This window comes from Mixophyes fleayi, chromosome 2, assembly GCF_038048845.1.
Source record: "Mixophyes fleayi isolate aMixFle1 chromosome 2, aMixFle1.hap1, whole genome shotgun sequence".
Lineage (NCBI taxonomy): Eukaryota > Metazoa > Chordata > Amphibia > Anura > Limnodynastidae > Mixophyes > Mixophyes fleayi.
The window spans coordinates 363,024,750-363,049,525 of NC_134403.1; the positions used below are offsets into that span (position 1 = coordinate 363,024,750).

Genomic DNA, 24,776 nt, shown 5'->3' on the forward strand with positions numbered 1-24,776 from the left:
TTGTAACATGGTTTGTTCAGAATCACTTTTACTACTTTTTTTTGGATTGCTCTCCTTAATGACTCAGGCCCCTACTGTACCCCACTGGAAATCGGACATAATTTCTCTACTCACTTGTCCCCACCTGGAGACTCAGACAATGGGGCCTGACTAGAGACAGAAGTCTTCATTCCTTGGCCGCCCATCTCACTCGGCTCGGTACTCGGAACCCCAAAGTTCGGGTGGGTTCGGTATCAAGGAAACCGAGCACGCCCATCTCTATCCAATACGCAATGAACTTAGCACAGCCGCAAGGTCTATTTATAGTATTAGTGGTTTCCCACGATAGGGAAAATCCCCTAATACTTTATTCATCTATACTGCACATTTCACATCTTTCTAATTTACTAGAAAAAACACCAACTCTTAAAATATTCTTCTAATCTGATATATTAAATAAATGATACATGCAAGTTTACAATAAAAAAAAGTCTATTTAATCACAATTTTTTCCATTTTTCCTGATCCTCCATGACACAGCAGTGCACCGGGGACCCTATATATACACAAAAAAATTATGTCGGGCGGGCGTGATGACGTCACGCCCGACATGCACTGCCAGCGCGACGGAGGAGGAGACCAGGGAGGGAGCCGGATCGCCAGCTGACAGCACGGTAAGTATTTTCTTCTTTTTTTGCAGGGGTTTTTTTTTTTCTGCCTCCGGAGGGCCCCCCTGGGCTGCAGGGCCCCCGGACACCTGCCCAGCATGCCCAATGGGAAAGACGGCCCTGATGTCTAATCGTGAGCATTCTGTTAGTGTACCCATAAAGAAGGGCCCTTTCAAAAGTTATGGTGATGTGTACCTTAACAGCTCGAGTGTAGCCGGTGATACACAAATTGAGGATGCCACTTTGGAAATAGAAGAGGATGTGGGGGAGATTTGTGCAGGTGATGAGGACGCTAATGAGGATGTTGATTATTATGATGCAGACAGATACCAAATTGCCTTTCTCAATTTCTATTTATATTCTAGATTATATAATGGCTGAATAGTTTTCTATTTTACTATTTTACCCCTAGTGGAGAGGGGATCTGATGCAGACAGATACCAAACTGCCTTTGCCCATTTCTTTGTATATTCGAATTTCTAGTTCTACAGTCTATGCAGGCTGTTTTTTTTTCTTTTTTACTACAAGTGGATGGGGGGGGGGGTCTGATGCAGACAGATACCAAACTGCCTTTGACCATTTCTTTGTATATTCGAATTTCTAGTTCTACAGTCTATGCAGGCTGCTTTTTTTTCTATTTTACTACAAGTGGATGGGGGGGGGGGGTCTAATGCAGACAGATACCAAACTGCCTTTGTCCATTTCCTTGTATATTCGAATTTCTAGTTCTACAGTCTATGCAGGCTGCTTTTTTTATATTCAACTACAAGTTGGAGGGCGGAGGGGTGGGGGGGGGGGCATAGATAGCCATAGATAGCCACCAAACTACCGTGGTCCATTTAATTTTACTTTCTAGTTCCACAGTCTGTGCAGGCTGCTTTATTTATATTCAACTACAAGTGGAGGGTGTAATATACACCCAAAGACGATGGCTACATTGCCAATAATCAAAGATGGAGGAGGCAGACAACCAGGTTTGTCTGTATAATTTGCAGACCAAGTGTTTGAATTAAGGATGGCCTACCAGGGATTAAACTGTTTTGTTCATAATTTATTAGCTTTAGAATTACCTCACATATCTAAGAAACTGGTGGAGCACTAAATTAGGTTATTTTAGACAAAAAAAATGGTATTATTTTCAAAAATAGCAAAACAAAACCAACCAAAACCAAAACACGCAAGGGCAGTTTTGCAAAACCAAAACCAAAACCCAAACATGAAGCTAATCCAGATCCAAAACCAAAAACAAAACCAAAACACGGGGGTCAGTGACCATCTCTACAACAAACAGAAATAATAATTGAGTATTTTTACTGAATCCCGTTGGTAATTTTCACATTCATCTGCATAAAAAGCAGCAAATCCCACGGTCTGTTCAGCCTGGGAAGTGACGGGAGCAGAATCGATGAGTCGATAAAAGGAATCTCGTTATCTTGCTGTGAATGATCCCACAGGCGCACGCTGTGTAATTCTAGAAAATAGAAAAAGAATCAGGTGAGTTATAATTCAAAAGTAAGATAACAACTGTGATGTGTGTGATCCTTCTGTATACTGGACTGCTGGGGAAATGTGCTCACTCTGAAAGACACCTTCAGGGCTTCACCTAGTTCTATAATAACATATAACCCTACTTGGCCATATTAAGGGGGGGGGGTTCAACTCCACTGGATGGACCCCACAGTGATGTACTACGGTACCAGAACATTGGGGATTATCCTGCTCACCTCTATGGGAAAAATCACAAAGATACATCACCGCAGAGTGCATTCATGAGGCACTCCAAGGGGAATATATTGCCCTCTAAGAGTAGATGTACTATGATAGTGTGCAAGTTATGTCAGATAATTCACATTACATGTAGATAACTTACCTCTTCCACCAAAAGTTCTGAGAGTTTTAAGAAGTAATCTGCTATGTTCTTTCTAAGATGATGGCTACTGATGTTTTGTGTCATCTGTAAAAAATAAATGAAAACCACAGATAAATCATTTGGTTTCAATGACTTCTATATTGTGATGTAGAAATCAGTCAAAAATACACAAAAGACATGTAAAAAAATAATTAAAAAAAACAAATGACATTGAGATAGACTTACACAATCTGGTCGGAACTGAGTCTCGACATATAAAAGCGACATCATCTTCTCGAAGTCTTGTTGTTTGTACTGGAGACTTCTTTGATGACAGTAGAAAAATCTGTGGACTTGTTTCATAATTTCATCAACAACGATAGCTGCGTCTTTCTTCTGAAAACCAAGCGTACAAGTATAAGAAAATGTATTCTACAATGTGTGAGTAAGATGAACACCTGGTTGGTTCTAGCTGCTCTTCACTAGGTGAAAGCACAACTGGTAATGACACACAACATACCTGTGAGACTTGTAAAAGGGATTCTATCTGTGTTCTGCCAACAAAAAATTTGAATTTGGATGTAGCGCACACGTTGGTTTGTAGACATTTGCTGCCAGAACTCTGAAAATTAAAATAAAATTAGATTACTGACAGTATATAAGAAATTATGTTTTTTTATCGTTAATCATTTTGTTGCTAGAGAACCGAAAGGTTGGTTGTTTTGGAGCGCATTATCCTATCAGTTACAATATATTCAGTAGTAGTCAGTGTTGATGGAGAAATGTCATCTGTTGCCCATAGCTAGCATTGCGGCTGATCCTCACAGTGCTCCCTCTTCCCTTTGGAGCAGACTCCAGTTATGAGTTTCCAGGCTTGATGGGATGCAGCTTAAAGAGTTTGGTAGTATTTGCTTGATGATTATACTTTTGTAACAAGTACAAAAGTAATCAGGATAAAAAATGATATGGAACTAACCATGCTCTGGTAAGTATAGAAGATATTCTTGATGTACTCTTTTCTTGGTTGATTCCAGTCATTGATTACACCGCAATCGATCAAAAATGTAGAGAGTATTGCAGTGGTGAGTATCTTCATCAATAAGATGTTGAGTGAAGCCATGTCTCATTATAACCATGTTGCATTTGAGTCCTTCTATATATACTCCGGTGGCAGACGACATATCGTTGCTGACGTCCAGTCGTTTGCACCGTGCGCACGGCTACTTCGCGACCTGCTCCAAGACGACCAGTCGTCGCACCGTGCGTATGGCTACTTCACGACCTTCTCCAAGACGTCAAGTCATTTGCACCGTGCACACGGCTGCTTCGCGACCTGCTCCAAGACGACCAGTCGTCGCTCCGTGCGTACGGCTACTTCACGACCTTCTCCAAGACGTCCAGTCGTTTGCACCGTGCGCACGGCTACTTCGCGACCTGCTCCAAGACGTCCAGTCGTTTGCACCGTGCGCACGGCTGCTTCGCGACCTGCTCCAAGACGACCAGTCGTTTGCACCGTGTGCACGGCTACTTCGCGACCTGCTCCAAGACGTCCAGTCGTTTGCACCGTGCGTACGGCTACTTCACGACCTTCTCCAAGACGTCCAGTCGTTTGCACCGTGTGCACGGCTACTTCGCGACCTGCTCCAAGACGTCCAGTCGTTTGCACCGTGCGCACGGCTACTTCGCGACCTGCTCCAAGACGACCAGTCGTTGCACCGTGCGTACGGCTACTTCACGACCTTCTCCAAGACGTCCAGTCGTTTGCACCGTGCGCACGGCTACTTCGCGACCTGCTCCAAGACGACCAGTCGTCGCACCGTGCGTATGGCTACATCACGACCTTCTCCAAGACGTCCAGTCGTCGCACCGAGCGTACGACTACTTTGCGACCTTCTCCAATGCGACCAGTCGTCGCAACGTGTGACGACCAGTAGTCGCACCAAGCTTATGACTACTTCGCGGCATGCTCCAAGACGACCAGTCGTCGCACCGAGCGTACGACTACTTCGCGACCTGCTCCAAGATGACCAGTCGTCGCACCGAGTGTACGACTACTTAACGACCTTCTCCAAGACGAGTGCTGTGACCGCAGACTGCCAGGGATCGCGACCAATGAAGAATACTGCCCCTCTTCATAACGTCACTGCCGAACGTACACCGTAAAGCTTGCGAAATACGACTACTTCGCGACCTGCTCCAAAACGACCAGTAGTCGCAACGAGCGTACGACGACTTCGCTACCTGCTCCAAGACAAGCAGTCGTTGCACCGTGCGACGACCGGTCGTCGCACCGAGCGTATATGACTAATTCGCGACCTGCTCCAAGCTGACCAGTCGTCGCACAGAGCGTACGACTACTTCGCGACCTTCTCCAAGACGAGCAGTCGTTGCACCGAGCGTATGACTACTTCGCGACCTGCTCCAAGACGTCCAGTCGTTTGCACCGTGCGCGCGGCTACTTCGCGACCTGCTCCAAGACGACCAGTCGTCGCACCGTGCGTACGGCTACTTCACGACCTTCTCCAAGACGTCCAGTCGTTTGCACCGTGCGTACGGCTACTTCACGACCTTCTCCAAGACGTCCAGTCGTTTGCACCGTGCGCACGGCTACTTCGCGACCTGCTCCAAGACGTCCAGTCGTTTGCACCATGCGCACGGCTACTTCGCGACCTGCTCCAAGACGACCAGTCGTCGCACCGTGCGTACGGCTACTTCGCGACCTGCTCCAAGACGTCCAGTCATTTGCACCGTGCGCACGGCTACTTCACGACCTTCTCCAAGACGTCCAGTCGTTTGCACTGTGCGCACGGCTACTTCGCGACCTGCTCCAAGACGACCAGTCGTCGCACCGTGCGTACGGCTACTTCACGACCTTCTCCAAGACGTCCAGTCGTTTGCACCGTGCGTACGGCTACTTCACGACCTTCTCCAAGACGTCCAGTCGTTTGCAGCGTGCGCACGGCTACTTCGCGACCTGCTCCAAGACGACCAGTCATCGCACCGTGCGCACGGCTACTTCGCGACCTGCTCCAAGACGTCCAGTCGTTTGCACCGTGCGCACGGCTACTTCACGACCTTCTCCAAGACGTCCAGTCGTTTGCACCGTGCGCACGGCTACTTCGCGACCTGCTCCAAGACGTCCAGTCGTTTGCACCGTGCGCACGGCTACTTCACGACCTTCTCCAAGACGTCCAGTCGTTTGCACCGTGCGCACGGCTAGTTAGCGACCTGCTCCAAGACGACGAGTCGTCGCACCGTGCGTACGGCTACTTCACGACCTTCTCCATGACGTCCAGTCGTTTGCACCGTGCGTACGGCTACTTCACGACCTTCTCCAAGACGTCCAATCGTTTGCACCGTGCGCACGGCTACTTCGTGACTTGCTCTAAGACGTCCAGTCGTTTGCACCGTGCGCACGGCTACTTCGCGACCTGCTCCAAGACGACCAGTCATCGCACCGTGCGTATGGCTACTTCACGACCTTCTCCAAGACGACCAGTCGTCGCACCGAGCGTACGACTACTTCGCGACCTGCTCCAATGCGACCAGTCGTCGCAACGTGTGAAGACCAGTAGTCGCACCGAGCTTATGACTACTTCGCGACATGCTCCAAGACGACCAGTCGTCGCACCGAGCGTACGACTACTTCGCGACCTGCTCCAAGATGACCAGTCGTCGCACCGAGTGTACGGCTACTTCACGACCTTCTCCAGGACGTCCAGTTGTTTGCACCGTGCGCACGGCTACTTCGCGACCTGCTCCAAGACGTCCAGTCGTTTGCACCGTGCGCACGGCTACTTCGGGACCTGCTCCAAGACGACCAGTCGTCGCACCGTGCGTACGGCTACTTCGCGACCTGCTCCAAGACGTCCAGTCGTTTGCACCGTGCGCACGGCTACTTCACGACCTTCTCCAAGACGTCCAGTCGTTTGCACCGTGCGCACGGCTACTTCGCGACCTGCTCCAAGATGTCCAGTCGTTTGCACCGTGCGCACGGCTACTTCGCGACCTGCTCCAAGACGACCAGTCATCGCACCGTGTGTACGGCTACTTCGCGACCTGCTCCAAGACGTCCAGTTGTTTGCACCGTGCGCACGGCTACTTCACGACCTTCTCCAAGACGTCCAGTCGTTTGCACCGTGCGTACGGCTACTTCACGACCTTCTCCAAGATGTCCAGTTGTTTGCACCGTGCGCACGGCAACTTCGCGACCTGCTCCAAGACGTCCAGTCGTTTGCACCGTGAGCACGGCTACTTCGCGACCTGCTCCAAGACGACCAGTCGTCGCACCGTGCGTACGGCAACTTCGCGACCTGCTCCAAGACGTCCAGTCGTTTGCACCGTGCGTACGGCTACTTCACGACCTTCTCCAAGACGTCCAGTCGTTTGCACCGTGCGCACGGCTACTTCGCGACCTGCCCCAAGACGACCAGTCGTCGCACCGTGCGTACGGCTACTTCACGACATTCTCCAAGACGTCCAGTCGTTTGCACCGTGCGTACGGCTACTTCACGACCTTCTCCAAGATGTCCAGTCCTTTGCACCGTGCGCACGGCTACTTCGCGACCTGCTCCAAGACGTCCAGTCGTTTGCACCGTGCGCACGGCTACTTCACGACCTTCTCCAAGACGTCCAGTCGTTTGCACCGTGCGCACGGCTACTTCGCGACCTGCTCCAAGACGTCCAGTCGTTTGCACCGTGCGCACGGCTACTTCACGACCTTCTCCAAGACGTCCAGTCGTTTGCACCGTGCGTACGGCTACTTCACGACCTTCTCCAAGACGTCCAGTCGTTTGCACCGTGCGTACGGCTACTTCACGACCTTCTCCAAGACGTCCAGTCGTTTGCACCGTGCGTATGGCTACTTCACGACCTTCTCCAAGACGACCAGTCGTCGCACCGAGCGTACGACTACTTCGCGACCTGCTCCAATGCGACCAGTCGTCACAACGTGTGACGACCAGTAGTCGCACCGAGCTTATGACTACTTCGCGACATGCTCCAAGACGACCAGTCGTCACACCGAGCGTACGACTACTTCGCGACCTGCTCCAAGATGACCAGTCGTCGCACCGAATGTACGGCTACTTCACGACCTTCTCCAAGACGTCCAGTCGTTTGCACCGTGCGCACGGCTACTTCGCGACCTGCTCCAAGACGTCCAGTCGTTTGCATCGTGCGCACGGCTACTTCGCGACCTGCTCCAAGACGACCAGTCGTCGCACCGTGCGTACGGCTACTTCGCGACCTGCTCCAAGACGTCCAGTCGTTTGCACCGTGCGCACGGCTACTTCACGACCTTCTCCAAGACGTCCAGTCGTTTGCACCGTGCGCACGGCTACTTCGCGACCTGCTCCAAGACGACCAGTCGTCGCACCGTGCGTATGGCTACTTCACGACCTTCTCCAAGACGTCCAGTCATTTGCACCGTGCGTACGGCTACTTCACGACCTTCTCCAAGACGTCCAGTCGTTTGCACCGTGCGTACGGCTACGTCACGACCTTCTCTAAGACGTCCAGTCGTTTGCACCGTGCGCACGGCTACTTCGCGACCTGCTCCAAGACGTCCAGTCGTTTGCATCGTGCGCACGGCTACTTCGCGACCTGCTCCAAGACGACCAGTCATCGCACCGTGCGCACGGCTACTTTGCGACCTGCACTAAGACGTCCAGTCGTTTGCACCGTGCGCAAGGCTACTTCGCGACCTGCTCCAAGACGACCAGTCATCGCACCGTGCGCACGGCTACTTCGCGACCTGCTCCAAGACGTCCAGTCGTTTGCACCGTGTGCACGGCTACTTCACGACCTTCTCCAAGACGTCCAGTCGTTTGCACCGTGTGCACGGCTACTTCGCGACCTGCTCCAAGACGACCAGTCGTCGCACCATGCGTACGGCTACTACACGACCTTCTCCAAGACGACCAGTCATCGCACCGTGCGTATGGCTACTTCACGACCTTCTCCAAGACGTCCAGTCGTTTGCACCGTGCGCACGGCTACTTTGCGACCTGCTCCAAGACGTCCAGTCGTTTGCACCGTGCGCACGGCTACTTCGCGACCTGCTCGAAGACGACCAGTCATCGCACCGTGCGCACGGCTACTTCGCGACCTGCTCCAAGACGTCCAGTCGTTTGCACCGTGCGCACGGCTACTTCACGACCTTCTCCAAGACGTCCAGTCGTTTGCACCGTGCGCACGGCTACTTCACGACCTGCTCCAAGACGTCCAGTCGTTTGCACCGTGCGCACGGCTACTTCACGACCTTCTCTAAGACGTCCAGTCGTTTGCACCGTGCGCACGGCTACTTCGCGACCTGCTCCAAGACGACCAGTCATCGCACCGTGCGTATGGCTACTTCACGACCTTCTCCAAGATGACCAGTCGTCGCACCGAGCGTACGACTACTTCGCGACCTGCTCCAAGATGACCAGTCGTCGCACCGAGTGTACGACTACTTAACGAACTTCTCCAAGACGAGTGCTGTGACCGCAGACTGCCAGGGATCGCGACCAATGAAGAATACGGCCCCTCTTCATAACGTCACTGCCGACCGTACACCGTAAAGCTTGCGAAATGCGACTACTTCGCGACCTGCTCCAAGACGAGCAGTCGTTGCACCGTGCGACCACCGGTCGTCGCACCGAGCGTACAACTACTTTTGCGACCTGCTCCAAGAAGACTAGTCGTCGCACCGAGCGTGCGACTACTTTGCGACCTGCTCCAAGACGACCAGTCGTCGTACCGTGCGGCGACCAGTTGTCGCACCGAGTGTACGACTACTTCGCGACCTGCTCCAAGACGACTAGTCGTCGCACCGAGCGTACAACTACTTTGCGACCTGCTCCAAGACGACTAGTCGTCGCACCGAGCGTGCGACTACTTTGCGACCTGCTCCAAGACGACCAGTCGTCGTACCGTGCGGCGACCAGTTGTCGCACCGAGTGTACGACTACTTCGCGACCTGCTCCAAGACGACCAGTAGTCGCTCCGAGCCTACGGCTACTTAGCGACCTGCTCCAAGACGACCAGTCTACACACCGAGCGTACGGCTTCTTCGAGACCTGCTCCAAGACGACCAGTCGTCGCACCGAACGTACGACTACTTTGCGACCTTCTCCAAGACGAATGCTGTGACCGCCGACTGCCAGGGATCGCGACCAATGAAGAATCCGGCCCCTCTTTATAACGTCACTGCCGACCGCGACGCTCTTCTCCTTGCTGTTAAAGTGGAAAAGTAATTATGCGCCCTTACACAATGTACAACGGTAAGGAAAGTACAAGGCTTCTCTCTGGGATGTACGACAACGATGTAACGTAATAATGTGCAGGGGACAGACACAACCAATTGCACATCTTTGATTCTGAGTCACTTCTAATCACACAAGGAGTAAGGTAACGGTGATGGGGTCACCCACGGACCAGCCTTTACCCCATTACTTTTACTGGTTACATATGTATTACTGGGTTATTTGGAAATCTTATACCCTTTCGGCTTCGGTAACTTGTCTATTAGGGTTAATGATTTTTTTTCTAGTTTGTGTGTGAGTGACAGCGCTTTCTGAACAGTTGTGTTCTGGCTTAGCCGGTTATCCTGGAGGTAATTATATTATGGTTGTCACTATGATTAAGAATCTGTGGGTTTTTTTGTCTCTTATTTGAAAACACAGGAAAATGAGGTTTTTTTTGGTATGTTTGTTAGAAAATAACGAAGAGAAAGTAACCCAACTCAGATCACATAATCAGCTGTGTTATATTCAGTCTAACAGTATAATAAACAAACGTGTCTTGAGACATTTATGATGAGCATCTTTATGACACATTTACTATGTTAATGACAATGGTCTAAGTGTTTTACTCTTTAGCAATGAGCTGCTTCCTCCTCTCTGGAGGATTTTCTTCAAGAGTTAAACACCAACCGCACAAGTTCATGCTGAGAACTAATAACGTGTACTCACAGAGTAGTCATAGGTCTGGTAATGTTATCACTTCCCTGTTACACCTTGATATGTTACGTGTTGTTACATTTTATTACATTGGAAATTTCTTTTTGTCGTCCGTTACCTGTATAGATTTAGCTGCTGTCTTTTTACCTTTGTAATATTACTTCATCTGTTTAAATTGTTGTAGTTTGCAGTTGTTTGTCATATTTACATCCTATATACAAGTATAGGTTGAGGACATCAAAAATAGCTGGAAATCCCTGGTGAAATGTCACATTATTCATACTGGTCACAGCTCCTGCGGTTTGTGGCTAAGTTCCAGTTACACATTACCTGTTATATTAGCTGCCTACATGACTCAGTATAATTGTATCACATACATGTTACCGTTTCTTTATAGCAGAGTCAGGGAGCCCTATCTGTCACTTTATTACAGGAATAGCTGTGATTTAGTAGTTTGCATTTCTACTCAGTATGTCAGAGCCGTTATTACACATTACACTTTGTAATATAGAAACTGTTTGGTTCACATATTGGACTTTATGTCAAATAATGCTCTCTGTATAGCGCTCCCTGCAGAATGTTGGCATAGGCAGCATAGCCAATCAATTGTGTACGTTTACAGCACCATTCTGTAATATTCACAATAACTTAAACACAATAAGATTTTCAACAAAGATTAAGCGGTGTGATCGGGGAAGTGGGGGAGGGTAAGGGAGTGGGAAAGGGAGGCCCAAAGCTTTATTGAAAGACAGAAACATATATAGTAGACTTCTATTGTGGAGTAGTCTTAGCAGGCTGGTACTCTTCAGGCAGAACCGAACATGCCCGAACTTAGCAGATCCAAGTACTGAGCCGAGCCGGCCGGGTACTTTCACGCATTTTCGGAATTGAAAACGAGGCAAAACATCATTGTTACGTCGTCGAATCTCGGATGTCACGAGTTTTGGATTCTATAAGCTCCGCCCTCCGCGGCGATCCTGCGCCATTTTACAGAGGGACACAGAAGGGGTAGTATAGTCTGTAGAGAGGAGGTCTAGAAGGAGGACAGACTGAGGCGATTCCTGACAAGCCGCTGTCTTGGAGTACAGTTTCTCAGGCATCCAGCAGTGTTGTCTGTGCTGGGCAGCCCCAAAGTCGTTGAAGAGATGTTTCCTCATTCACGAGTCACCAGGTGCAATATCTTCACATTCTCCAGGAGGACGTCGCACGAAGCAACACGAAGCTGCGACTGTCTGTTGGCTGCCTGTTCTTTTATAGGGAGTAGTGCAGTCTCCACCCAGAAATACATCCGTTCCTTCACATGGGCCTCTGTCCAATCATGTGTGGGAAAAGACAAGGTAGCCAATAGCTGCATGAGGGTGTGGCGGGAGTTGGTGCATGCTCTGTTCATTTCTCTTTGGTCAGGGAGGTGAGCAGACACCCTCCCTGTGTGTCCCAGCCTGTCAGCTACTGCTAGAGTAATGTGTGTCAGTGACATCTCTTTCTAGCTAGTTGTGATGTGACTTAGCCGGTTAGCCTGGAATCTGTGTGTTCGTTTATGTCTCCTATCTGAAAATACAGGAAGCTGTTTTTGTATGTTTGTTAAAGGAAATGAAACCAGCTCAAGTGAGAAACACAGCAGCATTTCATAAGGACGGACGTGTATACAGCACAAGTTCACACTGGGCTCTAATAACGTGTTCTCAGAGCTGCTCATAGAGGTATTAATATCACATTACACTTCCCTGTTAGACTTTTTAGTTACATTTAAATGTTACATATTGTAAGTTTGCATTTTGTTGTTGTTCATTACCTGTATAGAATTAGCATTTTTATCTGGTTAATATTACTTTTCCTGTTGTTTGGTTTAGTTTGTAGATGTTTTGCAGTGTCACAGCCTAGATACTATAATGACACGAAAAAGTTACATTATTATTATTATTATTATTACTTATTATCCTTTATTTATAGAACACCAACATTTTTGCTGATGTATATCCCTGCCTCAGTGGCCCTGAGCAGGGTCTGCAGTCTAATATCTATACTGCGCAGACACACAGAGGTTAATGTAGTCAGCAGCCGGTTACCCTACCAGTATATTATTGGACTGTGGGAAGAAACCACAGTGGCAGATAAGTTGCAGTTACAAATAAATGACTTGATTGTTCAGAATAATTGTAACACACATATTTTATTGTCTTTTTATAACAGAGTCGGGGAGCACTATCTGCCACTATGTTACATGAATTACTTTGATCTAGTGCTTTGTTGCATTGTATGTATCACTCTCTGCATACATTGTAAATCAATTTTGAAAAATGTGAAACCAAAAATATTTATGTAACTTGAATAACAGGACAATATAGTCCATGGTTTGGCCCAGGGCAGACAGGATAGCGCCCATTTGTCGATGGATGCCATGAAGGTATACCTGGGCCATCTCCGTGAATAATTCCACATGTGCAGAATCTGTGGAGGAGAAAAAGACTAATTAAATTGATCCAGTAGGTCAACAAATTCAACATCTCCATAATGCAGAGATAATCCATAACTGGTGATAACTAGAGTTTGATCACAGGACGACTAGCTGATGTGAATGATTAAATAGTCTTTGTAAAGCGCTTTATAACATATAAATAAATGTTAACAAATAAGTAATTCATGTAATTAATTCACATAATTCAAGTTATGTTTCCATTATATTTAATGTATGCTTTACACTCAGAGGACAGTCCCAAAAGAGGTGCATAGAATTTTCTTGGTTCACTAGAGACCAGGTTCAGTGTCTGTATATTTACAGGTTCTGGGAGTAGGTTGCACAGCCCACATAGCAGCATGGAGTTGCGTCTGTCTGTTGTCGCTCTTTTCGGCAGTAGCCAATAGCTGCATGAGGGCGTCGCTGGAGTTGGTGTCTGAGTCTGTGAGCTACTGCTACACTCAGATCATAGATGCCTGCGCTCCACAGGGAGCCGTGTGCCCATACCTAGTGTCTCAGATCACAATCTGCACAGTTCCTGTAGATTCTGTAACTCACTGAACTGCAACCAAATTCTCATTTTCAGTTTCATTCACACGTGTGGAAGGGATTTTCCCCGGGCTGGCTGACAATGCTGTTACAAAATAATGTGCATGGCAGACCAGGGAGTAGCCGCCACCAGCTGCAGGTCTGTAAGGCTGAGTCTCTTCAAACACACGTGTGTGAGTCTCTCAGCGATAATGCCATGAAAGAAGGTATGTAACAAGTACAGTACATACATACATGATAACTCATTTCATACCCCCATGTTATACATGCTGCCTTCTTCACATGCTGATTGGCGCAGTCTGACAGTGGCTGCATACAAGGGATTAGGTAACAGCCGAAACTGCCAGAAAGCCGTATCGCCGGAATGAGTCAGCTTACTACAGCGCCCTCTGCTGCGTGGTGTCTTTAGTGAAGCTTGCTGTGTTTTCTATGCCCGTATAGTGCATTCTGTTCTGCTACACAGATATGTTCTCTGTAATATGTGGAACAAATATTACACATATTATATTGCATATATATTGTAGTTTGTGTATGTGTGGCATCTCTTTGCAAGTTTCTTTTCACCTTCATCCAAGTAACTCCAGTGTGCAGCACCGATGCTCACCTCCTCTCACAGTTCTTTCCATTGCCATCTCTTTGCAACGTCATTGTTGTCGTCATCTCCTCCCAAGTGTGCAATTACCTCCAGTATGCAGCAACGATGCTCACCTCTTCTCAGAGTTTCTGTCATTGCCATCCCTTTGCAAGGTCCTTGTTGTCACCATCTCCTTCCAAGTGTCCAAGAGCCTCCAGTGTGCAGCGACGATGCTCACCTTCTCTCAGGGTTCCTGCCATTGCCATCTCTTTGCAAGGTACTTTTCCTCATTGTCATCTCGTCCTAATTGTCCAAGTACCTCCAGTCTGCAGTGACAGTGCTCACCTCCTCTCAGAGTACCTGCCTTAGCCATAACTTTTCTAAGCTTCTTGTCGTTGCCATCTCCTCCTAAATGTCCATGTACCTGATGTGTGCGGAAATGATGCTCACCTCCTCACAGAGGTCTTGTCATTGCTATTTCCTTGCTAGGTCCTTTTTCATCCTCGTCATCTTGTCCCAAGTGTCCGGGTACCTCCAGTCTGCAGCTCCTCTCAGAGTTCCTGCCATTGTCATATAGTTGCGAGGTTATTGTTGTCCTCATCTCCTACCAAGTGTCCAATTAGCTTCAGTGCACATTGACGATGCTGACCTCCCTCAGAGGTCCCTCCATTGTAATCTCTTTGCAAGGTCCTTATCAACATCATCTCCTCCTAAGTGCCAAAGTACCTGCAGTGTGCAGCAGCTATGCACCACCTCTCAGAGTACCTGCCATTGCAATCTTTTTGCAAGGTACTTTTCATAGTTGTCATCTCCACCCAATTGTCCAAGTACCTTCAGTGTGCAGTGATGATGCTCATGTCCTCTCAGAGGTCCTGCTATTGCCTTCTCTTTGCATGATCATTGTCATAGTCATCTCCTCCCAAGTGTGTAAAGTGCTTCCAGTGTGCGGCGACAATGCTCACCTCCTCTAAGAGCACCTGCCTTAGCCATCTGTTTTCAAGCTACTTGTCGTCGTCATCTCCTCCCAAGCGTCCAAGTACCTAGAGTGTGCAGCGACGATGCTCATTTCCTCTCAGAGGTCCTGCCATTGCCATCTCCTTGCAAGTTACTTGCCATCGCCATCTCCTCCCAAGTGTCCAAGTACCTCTAGTGTGCGGCGACGATGCTCACCTCATCTCAGAAGTCCTGGCATTGCCTACTCTTTGCATGATCATTGTCGTCGTCATCTCCTCCCAAGTGTCTAAGTACCTAGAGTATGCAGCGACGTTACTCACCTCCTCTCAGAAGTCTTGCCATTGCCATCGCTTTGCAAGGTCCTTTTTTCTGTCTTCTTCTTTTCCTAAGTGTCCAAGTACCTCCAGTGCGCAGCGACGATGTTCACCTCCTCTCAGAGATCATGTTATCGCTATCTCTTTGCAAGCTACTTGTAGTCGACATCCCCTACCAAGTGTCCAAGTGCCTCCAGTGTGCAGCGACGATGCTCAAACTCCTCTCAAAGGTCCTGCCATTGCCATCTCTTTGCATGGTTCTTATCGTCACCATCTCCTTCCAAGTGTCCAAGTACCTCCAGTGTGCAGCGATAATGCTCATCTCCTCTCAGATTTCCTGTCATTGCCATCTCTTTGCAAGGTCCTTGTCGCCGTCATCCCCTCCCAAGTATCCAGGTACTTCCAGTCTGCAGCGACGATGCTCCCCTTCTTTCAGAGTAGCTGCCATAGTCACATAGTCATCTCTTTTCAATCTAAGCGTATTCGCCATCTCCTCCCAAGTGTCAATGTACATCTTGTGTGCGGCGATGATGCTCACCTCATCTCAGAAGTCCTGCCATTGCCTACTCTTTGCATGATCATTGTCGTCGTCATCTCCTCCCAAGTGTCCAAGTACCTCCAGTGTGCGGCGACAATGCTCACCTCCTCTCAGAGCACCTGCCTTAGCCATATCTTTTCAAGCTACTTGTCGTCGTCATCTTGTCCCATGTGTCCAAGTACCTAGAGTGTGCAGCGACGTTGCTCACCTCCTCTCAGAGGTCCTGCCATTGCCATCTCTTTGCAAGGTCCTTTTCCCGTCATCTTCTTCTTCTTCTCCCGAGTGTCCAAGTACCTCCGGTGTACAGCGACGATGTTCACCTCCTCTCAGAGTTCCTGCTTTTGTCATTTCTTTGCTAGGTCCTTATCATCGTCATCTCCTACCAAGTGTCGAAGTGCCTCCAGTGTGCAGCGACGATGCTCACATCCACTCAGGGTTCCTGTCATTGCCATTTCTTTGCAAGGTCGTTGTTGTTGTCTTCTCCTCCCAAGTGCACCGCTATGATGCTCACCTCCTCTCAGAGCACCTGCCTTAGCCATCTCTTTTCAAGCTACTTGTCGTTGTCATCTTGTCCCATGTGTCCAAGTACCTAGAGTGTGCAGCACCTTTGCTCATCTCCTCTTAAAGGTCCTGCCATTGCCTTCTCTTTGCATGATCATTGTCGTAGTCATCTCCTCCCAAGTGTCCAAGTACCTCCAGTGTGCGGCGACAATGCTCACCTCCTCTCAGAGCACCTGCCTTAGCCATCTGTTTTCAAGCTACTTGTCGTCGTCATCTCCTCCCAAGTGTCCAAGTACCTAGAGTGTGCAGCGACGATGCTCATTTTCTCTCAGAGGTCCTGCCATTGCCATCTCTTTGCAAGGTCCTTTTTTCTGTCTTCTTCTTTTCCCAAGTGTCCAAGTACCTCCAGTGCGCAGAGACGATGTTCACCTCCTCTCAGAGGTCATGTCATTGCCATCTCTTTGCAAGCTACTTGTAGTCGACATCCCCTATCAAGTGTCCAAGTGCCTCCCGTGTGCAGCGGCGATGCTCAAACTCCTCTCAAAGGTCCTGCCATTGCCATCTCTTTGCATGGTTCTTATCGTCGCCATCTCCTTCCAAGTGTCCAAGTACCTCCAGTGTGCAGCAATGATGCTCATCTCCTTTCAGATTTCCTGTCATTGCCATCTCTTTGCAAGGTCCTTGTCGCCATCATCCCCTCCCAAGTATCCAGGTACTTCCAGTCTGCAGCAACGATGCTCCCCTTCTTTCAGAGTAGCTGCCATAGTCACATAGTCATCTCTTTACAATCTAAGCGTATTCGCCATCTCCTCCAAGTGTCAATGTACCTCTTGTGTGCGGCGATGATGCTCACCTCATCTCAGAAGTCCTGCCATTGCCTACTCTTTGCATGATCATTGTTGTCGTCATCTCCTCCCAAGTGTCCAAGTACCTCCAGTGTGCGGCGACAATGCTCACCTCCTCTCAGAGCACCTGCCTTAGCCATATCTTTTCAAACTACTTGTCATCATCATCTCGTCCCAAGTACCTCCATTGTGCAGCGACGATACTCATGTACTCTCAGAAGTCCTGCCATTGCCGCCTCTTTGCAAGCTACTTGCCGTCGCCATCTCCTACCAAGTGTCCAAGTACCTCCGGTGTACAGCGACGATGTTCACCTCCACTTAGGGTTCCTGTCATTGCCATTTCTTTGCAAGGTCGTTGTTGTTGTCTTCTCCTCCCAAGTGCACCGCTATGATGCTCACCTCCTCTCAGAGCACCTGCCTTAGCCATCTACTTGTCGTCGTCATCTTGTCCCATGTGTCCAAGTACTTCCAGTGTGCGGCAACGATGCTCACCTCCTCTCAGGGTTCCTGTCATTGTCATCTCTTTACAAAGTTCATGTCGTCCTCTTCTCCTCCCTGCCTCAAGTGTGCAAGCTTACAGGCTAAATTCGGTAAAACACATACATTTTTGGAGAGCAAACACAGAGAATATAAAGACTCTGAACAGATTCTAGTTGGGATTCGAACTCGTGACCTTTGCATTGTGAGGCAGACATGCTAACCACTGTTCCACTCTGGGACTGGTTGAGTAACACGGAAAAAAAAAAAAAGATGAACTCTTAAAGACAAGGAAACTATAAGGACATTCCAATGTTGCTTCTCATCTCATTTCACACGTCTCATGGTACACACCCACATTTTACATGCTGCCTTCTTTACATGCTGATTGGTGCAGTCTGACAGTGGCTGTAATCTATGAAATAAAGAGTTCAGCAATGAGCTGCTTCTCAAAAAGTTGCTCTTTATTTCATTTCAATTGAGGACTAATAACCTTTTAGTTTACCATCTGCACAAATGCTGCCTCAAATTTGTTATGTGCTGTTGATTTTGGCTTTGCCATGGAAGTTTTATCAAACAATTCACATAACATGTACGAAACATACCACATTTTTTACAATGATCCATTGTTTGAAGACATAACTTTCTATGTTCTTTCTAAGAGATTCTTATTGATGTTTTTTGTCATCTATACAAAGTAAAAGAAAACCACAAATAAATGGAGAAGACAACTAAGTTCTGGTGCAAACACATTAAGACAAATAAAAAATTATTTGTAAAAAAACAAAACTAGGCGGAATGAAGATATAATTACACAATCAGGCAGCATTCCAGTCTGGCCATGTAAAAGTCCCTTTATCTTCTCCCATTCTTGCTGTTTGTAGTGAAGTCCTTGGCGGTGGCAGTAGTAAAAACCTTTGCTCCATAACTTCTTCAATAACAATAACTGCATCTCCCATTTCCAATATTAATCAGAATTGTAGAGAATATTGAAACATTAGGAAGGGAATTCAATTGGCCACCAGGTGACGAGATGTGTCACCGGTCGGTGGAGCTTTCAGAGTTTTTACTAAAGTCTCCTCTAAATGATGCTTATTGAATCTACCCGTAAGAGTCTTTATCAATAAGCTGGAGACAGAGGCCATATATCAGTATAGCAAAAATCAAATCAATTCCTTTATAACGGCTGTATTCCATGGTCTGAGAGCTACTGTGAGTGATCTGTTTTCTGTGCAAGACTAAGCACCTCAAGCTTCTTAGCACAATAAAACCTGATGGCTCCTAGAATTGGTATATAACGCAGGTGCATTCATCACTGGTTAGGTATCACATAATCAATGTCCAGAGCTGACTTTCACCAATTTGGACTGCCATTTCATCTCACTCTTCCCTGCCTCTGTGCTACCTGGGTCAGCACACATACCCTGCGATCACATACTCAAGTCACTTTCAGCTCATACCACTTGCTGCTCATGACATATGCTACTCGTGATACATTATACTCAGGCCACTCTCTGGGTTGTAATGCTCCCAGTACGAGGCTTCCGCTGCCTGTAGCACAATTAGCTTCTTATGCATGCTGCGCATTACACACACCGGCTGTTTCACACACCAGGCCCCCTGGACTCAGTGATCCTAAGGTCCAGAGCAGGGTAACCCGACTGCCCACAACGGAGCATCCCAATAGTGACCAGAAACATTGGAAGCTGACCTGGACTCACCGTTCACCCCAAACCCGGGGTGTGGTGAGTGTGAGGTCCATGGCATGGGCGCCTTACATTTGCTGGAAATGATGGATGGTGCCCAGGCTGCGCTTTTGATGTATGTTTAAAGTGTAAATCCAGGGTGTCACTCACATGCATTTAATTTGAGGGTGTTACACAAGTATTAAAGGAAGCAGCACAGGGTCATTAAAATGAAGTACATTTACAGCACAAAAAATTATCAAATGACATTCGCCTGTACTTCCTTTATCTATGCTACACATTCCACACCTTTGAAATTAACTAGGAAACCTTCCTTGACTCTCAACAGAATGAGATTTATTGAATCCATTAAATAAATGACACATGTGAGCTTGCAAAAAGCAATTATATTTATTTACTTCAGAACTTTTAATAGAATTCACTTTTCCTTGCTCCTCTATGAAACATGGGACATAAATCAGAAATGTGAGCTGACTCTCGTGTTTCGGTTTCAAAACTGGTTCTAATCCGAGTTTGTGTTTCAGCCTTGCTACCGGGTTTAGAAAAAAATCACGAAAGGTTTTGGTTTAGTGTAACCAGGCTTTCTTATACTGAGCAGCCAAGTGCTGAGGTTGCAATGGAAACAGAGGGTGTAGCAGAGTTCAGCCATACCAGAGACTCTGTGAGGAGAAGAGAGTAAGGCAGGAAGGAGAAAGCTGACAAGAAGAGGTGCTGGGGGTCGGTGAGAGATGTTAGCAACAGGGGAAGCAGTGAGGTGTGTGGAAAGCAGAGTCTGACGAAACTACCGAATGTACAGAGGAAGAGAGGGATACCCAAGCAATGAAAAGAGAAGCTGGGTGTAGATTTGCTCAGAGAGGTCTTGTAACTGGATCACTACAGAAAATCCACTATCAAGCCGCCTAAACAGCCTGAGGGAGATAACTCGGCAAAGCGAGCCTATGTGCGGAGAGGGAGACTCCCGCTATTAGCGAATTGCATTTGAGCAGAGAGGAGGAGGTTGCTATGCTACACATTCCATACTTTTGAAATTTAGTAGGAAACCTTCCCTGACTCTCAAAAGACTCAGATATAATGATTACATTAAATAAATGACACATGTGAGCTTACAAAAAATAATTATATTTATTTACTTCAGAACTTTTAATAGAATTCACTTTTCCTTGCTCCTCTATGAAACATGAGACATAAATTCAAGGTGTGAGCTGACCCTCGTGTTTCAGTTTCGGATCCAGTGTCGGTTCTAATCCGCGTTTGCGTTACGGCTTTGCTACCGGTTCTGGCAAAAAATCACAAAGGTTTTGGTTTTTGTTCTGGATTCAGTTAAAAATTGTAAAAAACATTTAAATAATGTCATTTTGAGCTGTTTTTGCTCCAATATTACTATTCATAGCATTAACATTCATTTCCAGTCACTTGCCGTCTTATTTCTATTGAACCCTTCACAACTGTCCCAATTATTACCAATTTTAGTCAAAGTCTGTAGCGAGCTGTGTTACTGAAGGATTTTGTAACTTTGCCATCATTGCATTTGATTCAATTCCAAAAATAATAAACTGCATAGTGTTGCCATCTCCCTTTCATTGCACCCAATCCTCCTTCGCATGTTCAGAATTATTATTACTATTATTGAATAAATAAATAACTACACAGACACCAATGAAAATTTGGCAAAAGGTAACAGTTTTTATTTAAACAGAAATGGTTGTGTGGAGAGCAAATGTAAGTCAGCTAACAACTAATAGCAAAACCAAACACTGGAAGTTCAAATTGCTATTACACCAGTGGTCCCAGGACATAATCCTTAACGATGTTACGGCTTCCTAATAACTGTCATAAGCTTTTAGAACTAGCAGCAGAGGTCTTCACCTATAGCAGCCGCCTTTCCCGTAGAGTTGGACGCACTCACAGGTACTCGGATGCCCCCAGGACTTAGCTCAATGTAGTAAAAGCTTATAAGCAGGAACCGGTAGCATGGAGATAGGAGAAATGGGACCAAAGAGCACGCCCCCCATGTCCACTCAGAAGGCATCAATAATTTCATTTATAAGCTACGTGCCCCGGCTGCCTGTTACGAGCTGGGACGCAGTGACAGTGTGAGCTGCCGCGGTTGCCCTGGCATCAGAATGAGTACATCCCTTCTTGGGGACCGCCTCTGCTGCAGGTTTGGGGCAGTCCCCTTTACTCCAGGGTTGAATGAAGCTTACCCCGGGGGGATGATTTTTCAGCCCTCCCTCCCGATAAACACCTTTATTCTGATATAGATGTCACTGAATGACCCTTTCAAAATTGACAAGTATTGAAAAATAGAAAAATAGAGAAGATTAGAATATATAGCGTTTTTTGGGGGTTGTGCAGCTGCGTGCTGACCCTCACACACAAACACACTTTTTAAATATAGATTTCACTGACTGTCCCTTTCTAAACAGACACATTTTGAAACATAGAAAAGATAAGATATAATAATTTATAGGCACTTCTGAAAACGAGGGGGAACTATATATACAAAAGATGACAATCCAAAACTCGCAAGAGTTTTGCAAATAAATTTCCCGGAAATTACATTTTGCTTTCTTTTGAGATTTGAGTTTGTCGGGAGAAGCAGAAAGATTTAGTCGGATTTCACATAATCCGAACCACTCATCTCTAATATAAATAACATTTGACATAGTTTTATTACAGCATGTTGGTAATTCTCTTAAACATCAGTATAACATGCTGCCACAATCCGATCAGCCTGCGATGTTACAGCGCTTCCTCATGCTGAACCAGAGTCGGTCAGTTGATAGAAGGATTCTCTTCATCTCGCTCTCAATGATCCCACAGGTGCACGTTGTATAGTTCTAGAACACAGGAGAAGAATCAGGTTAGTGTGATACGTGTCCTGCTCTCAGACACTGGACTGCTGTAGAAATGTGCTCACTCTGATAGACTTCTCCACAAAACTTACCTCCTTTTTCACAATGTTCCATAATTTGATGAAGTAATCGTCTATGTTCTTTCTTAGAGGATGGATATTGATGCTTTTTGCCATCTATACAAAGAAAAAGAAAACCACAAATAATGATTTGGTTTAGACGGCCACTAAGAGAGAGAAAAATGCTTTGCAAAAAACAAAAACAAAAGGTTGCCTGAAGATATCCTTACACAATCATGCAGCTTCCCAGTCTGGCCATGTAAAAGTCCCTTTATCTTCTCCCATTCTTGCTGTTTGTAGTGAAGTCCTTGGTGGTGGCAGTAGAAAAACCGAAAGCTTTGCTCCATGACTTCTTCAATAACGATAACTGCATCATCCACCTTAAAGTCACATAAGAAAATGTAATGTTGTGTTGTAAGTAATAGATTATTGTGCACCCTATCTTACAAATCACGATTGGTGATGAAACACAACCTACCTGTGAGACATTGAAGAGGGATCTCATGAGGGATCTGTCAGAAGTAAACTCAGGTGTATCACACTCAGTGGTTTGTGGCGGTCTGGAGCCTGAGCTCTGAAAAAAGTAATACAGTTACTGTCAGTATATTGGAAATATAATTTACCCCAAAGAATGTTAGTAACAGGGTTCAACCCATCATCATCATCATCATTAATTTATATAGCGCCACTGATTCCGCAGCGTTGTACAGAGAACTCATTCACATCAGTCCCTGCCCCATTGGAGCTTACAGTCTAAATTCCCTAACACACACACCCAGAGCCTAATTGTGTTGCTTGAGGAGTCAGAAGTCTGCTCTTAAGACAGGCTGGATGGTTTTGAGCTCATTATCCTATTACTTATATTATATGAAATCGTCACATCCCATATTTAAACAGGTTTCTCCCTTATTTTCAAATACTTTCTCAAAACACAGATTTGTTTACTTCTGAAGCCTTGTGTGAATTAGGGATTTGAGTTTGCAATTAAATCTGTAGGAATCATGCAAAACACCTTCGCTTTTTTCCTAGTCTTGGTGCTCAGGATAATACATGGGGCATGTAGAAGGATTCTGCGGATGCATGGTGGGTACCTTTGCTTTGATTCATAATTTGACTCAAAAATAATAAGCACGGTGACTAAGTGGTTAGCACTTTTACCTCACAGCACTGGGGTAGTGAGTTCAATTTCCGACCATGACTGCCACACATACAAACTGTGTGGAGTTTGTATATTCTCCCCGTGTTTGCGTGGGTTTCTTCTGGGTGCTCTGGTTTCCTTCCACACTCCAAAAACATACTAGTAGGTTAATTGGCTGCTATCAAAATTAACCCTAGTCTCTCTCTGTCTGTGTGTGTGTATGTTAGGGAAATTAGACTGTAAGTTCCAATGGGGCAGGGACTGATGTGAATGAGTTCTCTGTACAGCGCTGCGGAATTAGTGGCGCAATATAAGTAAATGATGACGATGATGATGATGAATAAGAAGCAAATATGCTAAGAAACGAACCATGCTCAGGAAAGCCTTGTAGAGCTCAGTGATGACATTTTTCTGCGGTAGTTTACAGCCATTAGTCATACCCAGACTGATCAGAGATGTAGAGACTATTGTAACTTTAAGAGTCACCAGCAGTAAGTTGGTGAATGAGGCCATATTTCAGTATAGCAAATATCAATTATATGTCCTCTATAATCCATGTTTCAGAGCTTGTGTTAGTATTCTATTTTCTGTGCAACACGAGGAGAACTTAAAAAGTCTAAACAGATAGGTGCTTACTTGGGATTTGAACTCATAACCCCAGCGTTGCAAGGCAGAAACACTAACCACTGCGCTGCTCTCACAGCAGATAAATACAGTAAAAAAAAAAGAGGTCAACAATGAGATCTTTAAGACAAGGAAGAACATTCCAATGATGCTTCTTATCATACATCACACTCCCATGTTTTACATGCTGCCTTCTTCACGTGCTGATTGGTGCAGTCTGACAGTGGCTGGAAAATTTAAAACAGGACAATAAAGAGCATTTCAAGCAAAAGCAGCTGTAAGAATAACCCCGTGATGCTTCTCATTTCATGTGCACTCTGATAATGGCTGTAACCTATGAAATAAATAGGACATGAGCTCAACAAGACCAGGGAACTATAAGAAAAACCAATGGCTTTACTCAAAATGTTACTCTTTATTACCCTTTAAGCATTACCTAAAATCCTTTTAGATTAATATCTGTACAACAGGTGCCTATGAATTTGTTACGTGCTGAAGAGCTTGTTGGCTCCTAGTTTGTTATATAGGTGCCGGTGACAAACATGTCACTAAATGTATTGTTGTGATAAGCACAGTGTAACTCATCATAGGTATAGCTCTTATAAATTTGTGAATTTTCAGGGAGAGCATAGAATGTGTTTTTTGCACTATTGCCATGAAAGTTTGTCATAACAATTATGATTTTCTTGTTTTATTACATTAAAATATATCACTTAGGGTGTGTGGCTTGGCAGCCATAATGGATGGC

The 24,776-nt window shown here is 46.4% G+C and overlaps 1 protein-coding gene and 1 long non-coding RNA gene across 2 annotated transcripts; both read right to left on the reverse strand.

Annotated features, from left to right (window-relative positions):
• Positions 1-2,036: 2,036 nt before the first annotated feature.
• LOC142140522 (uncharacterized) lies at positions 2,037-3,737 on the reverse strand. Its single transcript, XR_012688527.1, has 4 exons — positions 3,017-3,737; positions 2,743-2,892; positions 2,518-2,601; positions 2,037-2,118 (listed from the first exon to the last, which is right to left on the reverse strand). It is a non-coding gene; the product is annotated as an uncharacterized LOC142140522 (long non-coding RNA).
• Positions 3,738-22,081: 18,344 nt separating this feature from the next.
• LOC142139980 (interferon tau-2-like) lies at positions 22,082-23,917 on the reverse strand. The gene is made up of 5 exons (XM_075197843.1): positions 23,774-23,917; positions 22,745-22,840; positions 22,497-22,646; positions 22,300-22,383; positions 22,082-22,192 (listed from the first exon to the last, which is right to left on the reverse strand). The coding sequence occupies exons 1-5, from the start codon at positions 23,915-23,917 to the stop codon at positions 22,082-22,084; spliced, it is 585 nt and encodes a 194-aa protein (XP_075053944.1).
• Between the last annotated feature and the right edge of the window lie 859 nt (positions 23,918-24,776).

Bases quoted from the DNA above. Each gene is read 5' to 3' on its own strand.
- LOC142139980 (XM_075197843.1), bottom strand. From the start codon at position 23,917: ATGGCCTCATTCACCAACTTACTGCTGGTGACTCTTAAAGTTACAATA. The intron at 22,841-23,773 runs GTTCGTTTCTTA...TACTTTTTTCAG, and splicing joins ACAAGGCTTTCCTGAGCATG to AGCTCAGGCTCCAGACCGCC. The intron at 22,193-22,299 runs GTAAGTTTTGTG...CCTGTGTTCTAG, and splicing joins GGAACATTGTGAAAAAGGAG to AACTATACAACGTGCACCTG.